The 11,139-nt window shown below is 35.9% G+C and overlaps 1 protein-coding gene across 2 annotated transcripts in view; it reads right to left on the reverse strand.

Moving 5' to 3' along the window:
• Positions 1–6,915: 6,915 nt before the first annotated feature.
• LOC107718543 (zinc finger protein AEBP2) overlaps positions 6,916–11,139 on the reverse strand; it is a 14,942-nt gene continuing 10,718 nt past the window's right edge. For both annotated transcript variants that reach the window (XM_016525640.1, XM_016525641.1), the window contains exons 7-8: positions 8,547–8,660; positions 6,916–7,807 (exon numbers count right to left, since the gene is read on the reverse strand). In XM_016525640.1, coding sequence (XP_016381126.1) covers positions 7,795–7,807; positions 8,547–8,660 — 127 coding nt within the window. In that variant the 3' untranslated portion in view covers positions 6,916–7,794. The remainder of the gene's footprint in view (positions 7,808–8,546; positions 8,661–11,139) is intronic.

Here is an 11,139-nt window from a genome sequence, read left to right on the forward strand (position 1 = left end):
AAATGTCAAAAATCTTTTTTCTAAATGTTAATTGACAACATAATATTGACGGAATGCAAAAGACGGAACTCTGAAATGTGGAAGTGCAGGGCCCGGACAGTCTGTGGCGTGCATGTAAGAGACGCATGATGAGGCACCCTCTGCATTAAAAGCTAGCGTATAGAAGCACTTTGGCTTAGAGCCCTGCGCGGGACTGTTTTCTTAATCCCGCTCCCGCAACTTTTGTGTCCAGTCCTGCCCGCTCTCGCAAACATTCTAATATTGTATATAATTTTTGAGCATCAGGGAGCCCCTATCAATATGAGGAGCATTGAAATCGCTTGTGAATGATCGCTTGCAGTTCACTTTCGCGATCATGCACACTCTGTAAAGGGAGCACATCTTACAAGATCAGATATTTGTCAATGAGCTCAGGATCTGTAGAGCAGCAAATCCTCCAGCATGAACTTGTCAGTCATCTCTCTTTACTTTCGACCCCTGATCAGTGAAATCTGCCTCCTGCAGTTCGTGTTGAATGCAGGGTTGTCAAGTCCGCGTTCTTCTATGATGTTGAAGGGAAAAAGGACCTGGACAAGAGCCACACTATATGCAAGTCGTGTCTATTATTTTTTGTTAGTGATTCAGAACATGCTGAAGTTTGTATTAATTTACTACAAGTATGCTGCTACAGGTACACATTTCTCTTCCTGTTGGTTCTTTGCAATGCTGGGACATTTGCTGGCAAACGTAAACTTCCAGATGACTTGCCAAATCACTTCCATTTGTTTTATTAATTAAAGATTTTGGAAGTAAATTAATTATTGACCATTACAAATACTTTGCTTCAATAGTCACACAGTGAGAAAAAAGAAAATCTGAATAGAAAAAAAGATGCATTGATAATCGTTTTATCGCATCGCAGCCCTCAGAATCGTAATCGAATCGTGAGGTGCCTAGAGATTCCCACCCCTACATAGTTCACATTAATTGCATTTGTTTCTACCAAAAATCTGGGTTACAGTGAGACACTTGCAATAGAAGTAAATAGGGCCACTCTGTAAATTTTAAAATACAAAAATGATCACCAAAAACTCTGTAGGCCCTATTGTTGTTTTCTTCTTCTTATAGGAGTCAATGGCAACTCTATGAACCGCAAGTAGGAAAATTATGAAATTGGTAAACTTTTTTATGGATTGGTACACAATTTATGAATTGGTACACTTATAGTGGTGGTCCGGAAGAGTAATCTGTCCATTTTTGGGGTCTCTAGAACCAACTCTATAGCGCCACCACCGGTTCAAAAATTCACTTTTCAAATGATAACTTATGATTCCTTTGAAACCTAGAAAGTAAAAAAAAAAACAAAAAAAAACTGTTCACCAGATTACTCTCCTCATGGTGATCACTTTCCATCCACCAATTGCCATTTGTTTCTGCCTACCAAAAATCTGGGTTACAGTGAGAATCTTGCAATAGAAGTGAATGAGGCCAATACGCAAACATTAAAATTCTCACTATTTCAATACTAAAGCCAGTAGACTAACAATATGGGTATGCTGACATGCTTTTAGTTTGAAAATCAATTGCTAATATTTTCCTTGTAGAATTACATCCAATTTTACTACTTCGTCATCGTGACAATGCAACATCATATGCAATAAAACCCTAAAACAACTGTAAAATTGATGATCTAAACTGTTTTACAGCTTAAGTTTTAACAGAAGAATTAAGCAAGTGCCAAATTAAGCAACTCTACACAAAATGTAGAGTTGTTTAATACAACTGCAACTAGTTTCAGTACATTTAGCTTCTCCTATTCTGCTGTGAAGGAAAAGCTGCAATCACTGAAAAAAACTAAATTCAACACTTAATTTTTTCTGTTGAACAAGTAGATCACCTGTAGATTTTAGTGTGAAAATGCTACTCGCACTACTTGAACTACAAAAAAACTAATAAATTCATAGAATGAGTATGCAAAATGGAACATACCTAAAGATTTATTTAAATGCGCAATAATGCAATTTACAGTAACATAAAATAGAAAAACACAGGGTCAGGTGGTAAATATTAAAATTCATTCAGTTTTAGTAATTAATATAGCAATCTAAACAGTGGCTTATTTTGTCTGTGTCATGATCATACTGCTGTACTTCTTTCTTTGATCATTATATAAAAAAGGAAACCTGCTTAGTACCCCATTTCTACAAAATCTGGCAAACGGAATATCGATACCTTTTCCTATCCTGATTATGTAACACCGGTCCAAGTTTTCTGTTACTCCTCAAGTCTGGCTGTGCGCGACGTTGTTGAAAATGGAGGCACTCTTGAATGCTGATGTATATTAATCTGTCAGAGCAGGAAAGAAAAGTCAAAATAAAGTTACATCCTGATTCCGGACGATTAAGGAATCCAATAAGCTATGGTTTCATTTCATCAAACTAAAGGCATTAAACTGACTCCAATATGGTGATATGGTGGGGAAACCAACAATAAGAGAGACAGAGGGGTCAGATGACTATGACTGATGCTGAGGGAACACACGTTTGAAGCAATGGTGTGAGACCAAGAGACAGCCGCTCGGATCCAAAACCTCATCCGTCGACTACCTAAACAGCATTTTGAGGCATCAAAGGTGCACAAATGAAAAAAGTACCAAATAAAAATTGTCAAATGTTTATTTTCAGTGTATTTTTACTTGGAAAAAAAAAAGCTAAAACAAAATGCACAAGTATTAGATGAAAAACTTAAAGAAATATTGAGCTAACTGAAAAAAGCCTAAGTACCAAAATTAAAACTAAAACTAAAATTACTTGAACTAAAATAAAAAATAAAATATAAATAAAGCCGAAATAAAAAAAGTAAATATTACAAGAAAAATGTAAGTTCAAAAATGTTGCCTTGGCAACTAACTGAGAAAAGTTAAAGTACTAAAATTAATAAAACTGAAAAATAAATAAAGCTAAATATTGACTTGACAAAAGGAGCAGTTTTATTAACAAAAAAAAAAAAAAAAAAAAACTTAAATCATTAACAACAAATATTAGACTAAAAACTCAGAAACTAGAAACAAAAAAAAAATTAAAACTGAAATAAAAAAAGCTAAATATAAACGTAAATGAAAGTTAGAAACGTTACCTTGCAACTGAAACAAGTAGAAATACTAAAATGACTAAAAATGAAATAAAAAGCTAAATATAGACCACAAAATAAGCACTGTAATCAACGACACCTGAAAAATCATTTTTGTTCTGTTGAAATAAAGCTAAAATAAAATTAATATATAAAAAATAAAATATATAAACATTACAAACTAAAATAAGTTGAAAAAAAAGCTAAATATGTTGAAATTTAAAAAAAAAATTTTACAAAAGAAACTATTATAAAACACTAGTAAAATATAAACCTCTACTATAATAGTATATAAATAAAATGACACCAGAAAGGAGCACCATTTCTATCACCATCTAGTGTGCCACATTAGTCCCTTGTTAGGTTTATTTTCATTTTGGATGTTGCCTTAAAAGGTCTCTCCTACGTAGGACGTAAACTAGAAAAGGCAGCTCACCAAGTTTTGAAACAGAGCCAGAATCTAAGGTGAGAGAGAGCCTGTTACTACGAAAAAAGTGCGCTCTTGTCTCCATTAGTTATTGGATATGATATTTCTCTTTTCATCCCTCCCAAAGGCTTCAATAAGGCCCACACGAGCGCGTCAGCCGTGAGAAACACGCGGGAGGTTTCTTCAGGGGAGAGAGCGTGTGAGGGAATGGATGTAAATGGACCCTTAACTGCACAGCAAAATCAGAGCTGGAGTGAAATATGCTCTCGCTTGCGCTTCAAACAGATTTAGGTTACTTGCTTACCTTCTCTTCCAAGGCCCTGGAGAGAAAGCATTAGTGCTAATGGCATAACAGTGTGAAAACAAAGGAGTCGGATGCTTCAGGAGCTGGAAGAGGAGTGTCTGAATATAGCCATACCATAATAAAGACATCTATATGTGCATATAAACGTGCAATATGATGGAACTGCCCAAATAGAAATGCATACGGTTTTTGAGGCTTTCGTTCATTATAAACCACCAGTAAAGCTATGTAGAGTTACTGTAATCTTTAAATCTTACATACATCACAATAACATTTAGAGGCTTACTAGAGAAGTAACTGTACATTTTATGGAAATGTCAAACAGTCTAATACAAACAAACTAAATATAATCCTAAAACTTCTGGTTGTTTAGAAGCAGCTTTTATATTCAGCATCACATACTGAGTCATCAGCGGTTAAAACATGCCTTCAGGAAAGCTGAGTTTCTGCAGACGTTCTTTTTAGTGCAAATAATTAGATTGTGACGTGTGCACATTAAACACTGGTGAGCATCTTACCTATTTATAGCCCCTTTCGCAGAGGAATGAACATAGGCTAGGTGTTATTAAAAACGTACTTATAACAGAAAATAAAGAAAACAAGAAAACCAAAAAACAGCCATTTCAATAAAAATCATGCTGCGTGGTGTGTGTTTGTTAACAGGGTAAATATGTTGATTCTGTATAGATCTACTGTGTTATATTCTGAAATATGCCTGAGAATCAATAAAATAAACTGTTAATAAAATTGGAAACAAGACATCGTTAACTACAACAAACCATAATTAAACTTCTTGAAGTAAAATAAACATTACATATATATATATATATATATATATATATATACACACACATATATATGTATATATACAGTGGGATGTAAATGATCATTTTTAAAAAAATTTAAGGGGGTCTGAATACTTTCCGTACCCACTGTATATATATACACAAACAAAATAAATTATATAAATAAAAAGACTAAAAATGACAACACAGCCATAAAAATAAAAAACAAAAACAGAAATTACAAAAAAAAAAGCATTAAAAATAATACAAATGATAATAGTACTTCAAATGATGCTAAAACCTTCTTTCCCCAGTGTTTTACCAAACTGTGACACCAAAATAGCATCTTAAAACTTCAAAATCATTTAAAAATATCTATAACATTATGCAAGAGAAGATGGCCAACACACCTTTGTATTATACATTTTGGTCTTTCATGAAAATGAATCGTCATCATTAACCGCAAACTTTTTTTTTTTTAACTTCCTGCTTGGGAGGGTTATTATATGGTGCATACATTATACACTTCCCCTTTAGCAATATTTATTTATTTTATTTATTTAAGATTTCACCTTAATTCTCTTAGTGGTTTAGCACATTTAGGGCAGGGTGTATTTTCAGCAATTTCTCCTAAAGAATAAATAAATAATATAAAGCACAGGAGTCGTGTGCAGCTCTGATGATATAGTTTCTTTAGGACAAACAGTCCCATTGTATACGCTCTGACAGACCACAGCTGCTGTGTATTACTCGCAATTAAGACACGCTTGTTACTCAGTGGTACGTTAGACTATAAAAACTCATTTGGAAAGTCAAACACAGACTCAAATACAAACTACACGTTTGATTATATTGGATGAGAAAGCTGACTACAACTACACCGTTACATGAACACCCAAAAATGCAGCACGAATCCAATGCGTTTGTGCAAGAAACAAAACACTGTACACCAATAACTCGACACTAATAACAGGATTTCTGCAGGTTTATGAAGGTAGATTTAAGACTGTAAGACCTTAAGACGAAGTAAAGGGAATATGAAGGGAACACAATACATCAATATGCTCTCTAAATGTAAATGGATCAAAGACGAAAAGGGGTTTTCAAGCATCAAAACAACAAAAGTTTAATGCAGCTTTAATTTTTTCCCATACATTAGAAAGTGTCGTTTATTTTTATTTAAGAAAAAAATGACTATCACACATTTTTGCCATAATTTACAGAAGACTGTAATTTAGCATAACAATAGTTTATATACCAAAATATATTGTCAGGCATATTTATAACAATAATCATTAGATGACGTTACAAGACTATTGCAGCCCCCAAAAACAAAGTCATTTTAAGTCTCTACCAATCTTTGCCACCATCATTCAAACCACTAGGTTTTACCCATTTGTTAGCAAGAATTTTTAATCATTTAAAACATAAAATTTAGTATGCCCACTTTTTCTTTTATATATTTTAATAAGTACATGTTGTTTCATTTTTAAATAAAATATAAATACATAAATATATCTGTTATGCTGAATGACAATCATTTCACCCTTATTTTGTCATTTTATTTCCAAAGTTATTTAAAGCATTAAAGTAGACACTTACTTTTAATATGCTTTATATGTATATAGTCACTTTGTAAATTTAATTTGACATGGACACCAAAATGGGACGTCTCATCTTTGACCGAAAATGTCACAAAGAGTTGTATTAGCAATATTTCAAGGTTTGAAAATACAACTTCCAACAAATCTACATAAGTTTATGATTAAAACAAAAACAAATATCTGCCAATGGGCTCAGAATAATCCACTTAATTCAAAAGTGAAAAACTATTTTTGGTATTTGTAGTTGTTTTAAGCGCTGTTAATTCTGTTCAGTTTATCAGAAAACAAGACTTCTAATGTCATTTTGCATCTCAGGTAAATGTGTTGAAAGGAAGTTTAGATATTCATATTGAAAAACAAAAAAAACAAAGCATATTTAAGGCCTCATTTTATGGAAGGACAACTTTAAGACCTGCAGAAACCCTGAATAAAGATGTGAGATAATTTAGCATGATTGAAAACCCAAACCGGGTGCGACAATAGATGAGAATGAGAGAATAAACTCAAAAAAACACACGGTCAGGTGTCGACTAAACCAGCAAGTCCTATTGGGAGGGCATGTGCATGGTCTGACGCTGAGCTAAAGGTCCTGGCAGACGGCCTCCGTGTCAACGCTTGCAAATCTGCCCCAATAAAACGACTCCCAGATGCCCCTGGCCTCCTCACTGCTAATAAACAACAGTCCTGTGTGAGAAACACAAGGTTTATATGGGCTAGAATCAAACAAACAAGCAAACAAAAATATATATAATTTTCAACTTTACTACAAAGACAGAAGTATGATCTATAAGTATGGGGAACAGGGGATTATTAAGTACATGATCTAAGAAGCACCATCATTATTGATCCTATAGTTCTCCTATGTGCATTAGCCTGAGCGCTAGTGTTAGCACCATTACGTTGAGATGTCTATACACTCCTTGGCTTGAGCAGAACGCACAAACGGCTCATGCGGGAGGACGATAACATCCCATCATCATCATCAGTAGGTGGAGCAGCAGTTATAAGAGTCTGTGCGCATGTTCGGGAAAAAAAAAATTCTCATACTAAAAAAAGGCAGCAAAAACGTCTATGGAAGCATTTACATCCAAAACTATTAGCTATCACAATCTGTACAATTATGTTTTCTGTCAGCTTGTGGCTTATTACATCTATCTACAGTACAGTAAAATCTCCGCATTACAAAAATATATTACAAATCTCCTGGAATATTTACATGGGCACTTTCTTGACGAAAAAAGCAAAAGATAATCAGCAGAGTTGAGGACGCAGGGAAGGAAAATCAAAACCGTGGTGTACAACACATCCTCCCAGACAGCTAAAAGTCCAGCACCGACAGAGTTCACAATTTTGTGCCTTTTTTCCTCTTCAAGGGATAAAAACACAAATTAAAAATTCACTGCATGCTTTGGCAGACTCGGAGCATTAAAAAGAAAAAAAAAAGGAGAAAGTGGAGAGGAAAAAAAGCAAAGGGAAAAGAAGTCCCGTCTCAAAAGATCCGCGCATCCACTTCGGTTTGGGTACGTCAGCAGGCGCTGACAGAAGCCGCCCTCCCCACCCAGTCTTCTAGAAAAACATCCTGAAAACAAGCACAACCTGCTTTAGTACGATGCACACACACACGCACACTAACCAACCACGTCATTTCTAATTGCATTTCTGTACCGCAAACGGCAAAACGATGCATAAAGATGCTCATCAGAGCACGCAAGGCTCCTGAAGATGACGGGCATCTGTCCTGTTATTTACCGCTGCGTGGGGAGCTGAAGACATCCATGCTGTCATTAACATGCATGAATACATGCGCTTCCACCCACAAAGTGTTCATCTTGACCACATGCTCAGAAAGCATCACATTCCACACCAGTGCGAGAGTCTGGGTAAACAAACTCCTACTGCAAAGAATTGATGTATTACTATCGATTAATAGCGGCTCTAACGAGGGAAACAATCCTGGAATCGTCGTTTATGTCTGTGGGAGGAGGTCAAAGGTGACTTTAAAGTATCTTTGACCCGGGGCGGATTGTATCATCAGCTTTATGATTAATTAACGTCTTCTCCCGTATCGAAGGTTATTGATCTCCCACCCACGTCCCCCCTGAGTTTTAGAGCGTATGTTTGGGTTTGGGGAGAGGCCGGTTCTGGTTGCAGTGACGCCAGCGCCATCTGCTGGAGAAATTCATAAAGAGCCTTTAACAGGAAAGCAGTGGCTCCCGTTGAGAACTTCAAAACACGTGGCCCGAGCATGGAAGAAGTCGATGGCTCCTGCGCTCTGAACGCTACGGGTAAAGTTTGAGTGAGCTGCTAGTGTAGATCACCTGTAGATGTTGGGGTCCAACAGAACCGCCGTGTCTTGAGGAAGCTGGGAGAGGTGGACCACTTTGGTCTTCAGCTGGGGATGGTCGCTCTCGCTGACCCAGGCGTCTGGAAGTCTGTGCACAACAGAAAGACAAAGAAATATTTAACATGGGCCATTTTTTGACAGCGCATTCAGAAAAGCAATGAATTAGCAAACAGTATGCATTTTGTACATAGTATGCAATTGTTCTGTAGGTCAAAATGTGAATATACAATATACTGTAATGCAATGTGCTCAACATACCACATCAAAATGTGCAGTATAGTATAGTATACAAAAATACAATTTCCCAGATTTTGTAGTATATTGAGCGCAATGTATTGTGGGATATTGAATCCCACAAAACTAGAACATACTGCATAGGATACTATATCCTATATTATAATGCAATGCACTCAACATACTACATATGCTAAAATGTGCAGAATACAACCAGGGCACATTGCATAGGATGTCCCAGAATGCAATGTGCTAGGCTGTCAATTTCTGATGTAATTAAATCATGATACATATTAACCATGATTAACATCATCTTGACTTACTGTTTTATCATATTGCCTAAAATGTAGTCATTTATATCGGAGTACAAATACAAAATTCCTAGTCTAAAGTTGCATGAATAGTATACAGTGTAGGGTTCAATCGAGTACACCAGCAACCTTTTGATCAATTACAGTACTTACAGAAAAATATACTAGTGTGCATACAGTATGTAAACAGTATGCACGTTCTTAATTCAAATCATGGCTTAAAAATATACACTACGGATAAATATTAGCATTTGCCGGATAACACACAGACACACAGCCCTTCATTCCACCCTCTCCTTCAACATGCATTCCACAATGAGTTTATGAAAAATGTTTTCCTTTTTTCCTCTCCACAGAGGAGCCTTGTTTGGCTCGGGCTTGTTGTGGTGACCCAGAAATCCATTTTAAACATCTCCTGAGACGGCAACTTCTTCAGTGTTATCGCTGAGCTGACAAACATTCCTCCGGCTCAGATTGATGCCCGACTCGGAATAGCAGCGTGCACATGCACAGGTTTGCTCAAGTGTACAGGTATGCAAGTGCATCAATTATCACAACATGCACCATTTTAGCTGCAGTGCAAATGTAAATTCAACAGTACAATTAGCAGCAAGGCTCATTAACCATATAAGTCGTTTAAGATTTAAAACCAGTTTAAATTGCACATCAAGATTAAAGAAAGCAGCTCACAAAAAGGTAAAATTAGAGTGGATATATGAGGACGGTTACGGGTAATGTGTTCAAAGGCCTCTCGTCTAAGCCATGGAAATATTGAGAGCAAGTGGATAACCTTTAAAAGGTTTTTATCTTGGACAAACTTCAATGAAAAGCGAGTTTGTTTCCAGGTGGGTGGTGTTTCACGCAGGTCAGCGCTCTTCTATCCATTAAATCTGACAGTAATGCAGACATTTACCACATAGAACTGGGAATTGATCTGAATCTGCATGCTCGGGTGAGGAAAAAAAATCACTGAAGACAACAGAAGAGAAAGAAAAAATGGATTCAGCGAGACAGCAAGAAGAGAAACGTGATTGAGAGACAAAATTAAAGTGCGTGAAAATGGGGAGAAATGGCCTGTTGGCACATTATCTACCATTTCTAAAACAAGAACATTTCTGTAAGCATGACATTCCCCAGTGACCAACACTTGGCTTGCCAAAATGTCGTGTATACAGAGCACATTGGGTCAGATACTGTATCCCACAATGCAACGTGTTAAATCTGAAATTTTAATTCAAGTGGGATGAATGAAACAAGAAACGCATCAACCACAGTTCCTTTTGTGGCTCATTATTTGATCAGAATGGCGATGTTTTTATACAAAACAACAGTTAATAATGGGATGAGAACTGGACATCAAAAAATTAAATTTATAACATGCAAACAGCATGCAAAATATACTGCATAGTACACAATATACAAGCCCTACTTTCTGCACAGTGGGACACAAACACGCTTGAGGGAAAAATGCTAAACTTCTCCTTTGGGATTAATAATATCTACACAGTCAGCTATAGATCAGTCTGTATGTGTTTTTGAGGCAGTTAATGTGACTTAAGGAGCCTCAGAACCATCAGTCTGTCACGTATATCAAGTCATACGTGTGCTGTATCCCACAATGCAACGTGTTAAATCTGAAATTTTAATTCAAGTGGGATGAATGAAACAAGAAACGCGTCAACCACAGTTCCTTTTGTGGCTCATTATTTGATCAGAATGGCGATGTTTTTATACAAAACAACAGTTAATAATGGGATGAGAACTGGACATCAATTAAATAAAGGTCATTTGATAATTGTAGCATACTATCGTCCAAATATGCATATTTCCTTACTATATAGTCGGCGAAAAATATGTGAAATATAGTGGTATGTCCAAACTCATAGTATTCATAAAACAGTAGGCAAAAAAGTAAAATTTTTAGCAAAATTCAGAAATGTGCATATGATGGGCATTTTACTATCCCATGAGGCCTAGAGAGAAGATACTGTTTCCACATAATTAATTTTTTTTATTATATAT

Source organism: Sinocyclocheilus rhinocerous, unplaced genomic scaffold, assembly GCF_001515625.1.
Source record: "Sinocyclocheilus rhinocerous isolate Xijiao unplaced genomic scaffold, SAMN03320098_v1.1 scaffold423, whole genome shotgun sequence".
NCBI classification, from domain to species: domain Eukaryota; kingdom Metazoa; phylum Chordata; class Actinopteri; order Cypriniformes; family Cyprinidae; genus Sinocyclocheilus; species Sinocyclocheilus rhinocerous.